Below are 2510 nucleotides of genomic sequence, written 5' to 3'. Positions count from 1 at the left end.
TGTCATAGGTTGCACACTTATCACCACCAACCGCTTATATATGCTTGTTGGTTGATCAAAGTTTTAAACTAAAAAAATTAAAAAAAATTACGACCAAAGAAGTTATAGAAAATGACTCTCTTATTTGAGATCACGAGATTTATTCGAAGGCCTCATTAATTAAAGCCACATATGCAAAATAGATTTAACTACTAATTAACAAAGATACCTTGAAAGACATCAAATAATATGAATTAATTTATTTAAAGGCCTCCAAAAGGCCATACGCATGCATATTTCTAAACACACATAAGAAAAATGCATGACATAAATAGAATGTTAAATACACATATAAGAACTACTTAAGCAAAGATCATATTTATCACAGGGTTGTGGTGTCACAAGTTTAAACGGTGAGCAAGCGGCGCGTAAGCCCCGCATAGACTCACATTGACCCGCACCTTGCCTGTTTGCTATGCCATCTTTGATTAGCACTGGTTCGTGACAACTAGCACTCATCCTACCAAGCCATTTGAAGTTTAGAAGATTTATGTATCTATCCAAGTGACGTTCACTTGAATTTCTCGATATTTTCCAGAAATATTCTTCGTGTACGTACCAGAGATGTTAGTTGCAAACATTACCGTGTCGTTTGCTATCTCGTGATTGGTATTTGTATCTTTGTCATGAATGTTTAATTCCGCCCTGATTGCGAGGGCGGAGTCCAATGGTACAGCCACTGCAGATTTTTGCAAAGGAATGGGCTGCCCCGGTGTTACTTGATCAATATCTTGAGCATACTTTCATAATTAGAAAATTGGTCGCTGGCAGCAGTCACAATTCCAAAAATTTGGGCAGGATCTTTCCCATCTCCGTTTATGAGGATAATCTCCACATTGGCCTGTACAGCGTTGCTTAACACTATATAGCTTATTGTTACCGAGCCTCCCTTGCCTTCAACATCCTTCTTCAAGGGCGTGTCGTACTCATTCGCTGTCACGAAAACATTCCAAGAGAGTTGCCCATAGGAGACTTCATCAGTGGACGCATCTGCGTTTTCGTCCATGAGATCTACAGCGATGGTGAAGCTGTCATAGGCAGAGATGCTTCGAGCCGGTCCGGTCAACGTAATAGTATCACCTGAATAAATGGACTCGGGATCCTCTCTGAGCCTGTCATACATGTACTGAGAATTCAGACCGTCGGTGACGGTGACCATGCCGTAGAGGCCGATCTCTCCGCCGGAGGTTTTGATACTCACCGAGAACACCTCCACCAGTGGTTCCCCGTAAAGGTTCGCCGCACGAGAAACCCTTTGGAACGTCGAAGATTGGCGTACTGCGACACAATCCTTGATGATGCCAAGTGCAGCAGCTGCTTCCTCAGCCGTTTGTATGGGCAGAGTATTGTTCGCCGGGAGTCGAAAGTAATACAAGTCGGGGTCGATGTCGGCACGCAGGAGTCGGCCAGATAGGTTTCCCCAACTGCGCACCAGGGTTTGATGCTCGGGAGTGACTGTTGCTGATGCAGTGTTGTAATTTGTGGATATAAACTGTCTGAGTTCTTCAAATCTAATGGCTTCACTGATCATTATAATTATTTTTAGCAGCGATTTTGCTCTTTGCTGGCCGTTGTCGGTGTTGAGATTCGCCACAGCTTGTTGGACGTCGGTGAAATTTACTCCTATACTTGTCCATTCGGTTTCGGCAGCTCTCAGCAAAGCATTGTACCCCCCGCTGAAGCCTAGGAGTGTGGATTCGTCAATGAGCTGTACAATTTCCCGAGAACCATCTTCCCTTGTGACGGTTTCGGTGAACTCGAACCATTGTTGAGAATTCTCGAACCGGTAGCCCACCAGGTAGAGGTTGTCTGCTCGCATGGCGAATCTCACAGCGTAGTTTTCAGAAGTTCGCAATACGACATGGAACCAGTGAGATGGTGGCTGCGATTCAGGGGTAAGCACAGGGCGATTATGAGAGTATCGGACGGGCAATTGTCGGCGAATGTCTTCAATGAAACTGTTGTAGTCTGGCCAGCCGTAGGAGGGAAAATTCGTAAGGTCTAGCTCTACTGTGAAATCTGGATCATCCGCCATTAGTACTACTCTTCTCTTCTAATCTGTTGATTGCTTTTTCTTTTTTCTTTTGGTAGAATGGTTGTGCTTGAACAAGTGTGTGTGCGCGCGTGTATATATATATGCTTAGTAATGCGGAAAATCGGAATATGTTGTCCATGCATGGCGGTCGATGAGTGGAGGAAAGCCAGCAGAGAAGAGATAACAAGATAAGCACGTGGAGATCAACAGGCGCGGCAACACCAGACACTTATGGTATTGTTATCTCCACGGAGAGAGAGAGAGAGAGAGAGAGAGAGAGAGAGAGATTTTAGGAAAAAAAACACGTGCAAGTTGTATGCGTGTATATATGTAAAAAGAAGTTGCAGTTTCTAAAAGAATTGAAGGTGAGGACCATGTTATTCATCAATCATCCCTGCCAACATGTGGAGCTAGGCCAGAGATTTAAGGTGCAAAT

At 44.1% G+C, this 2510-nt stretch overlaps 1 protein-coding gene across 1 annotated transcript; it reads right to left on the bottom strand.

The window, feature by feature from the left end:
• Positions 1-754: 754 nt before the first annotated feature.
• On the bottom strand, positions 755-2074 carry LOC131148449 (uncharacterized). The gene has a single exon (XM_058098147.1). It carries the CDS (start codon positions 2072-2074, stop codon positions 755-757), a length of 1320 nt encoding a protein of 439 aa, XP_057954130.1.
• Positions 2075-2510: the final 436 nt, after the last annotated feature.

This window comes from Malania oleifera, chromosome 2 (genome assembly GCF_029873635.1).
Source record: "Malania oleifera isolate guangnan ecotype guangnan chromosome 2, ASM2987363v1, whole genome shotgun sequence".
Classification (NCBI taxonomy): Eukaryota; Viridiplantae; Streptophyta; class Magnoliopsida; order Santalales; family Ximeniaceae; genus Malania; species Malania oleifera.
Note: the sequence above shows the minus strand (reverse complement) of the source record. Positions and strands in the feature narration are given on the sequence as shown.

Coding starts and splice junctions, on each gene's coding strand:
- LOC131148449 (XM_058098147.1), bottom strand. CDS start 2,074: ATGGCGGATGATCCAGATTTCACAGTAGAGCTAGACCTTACGAATTTT.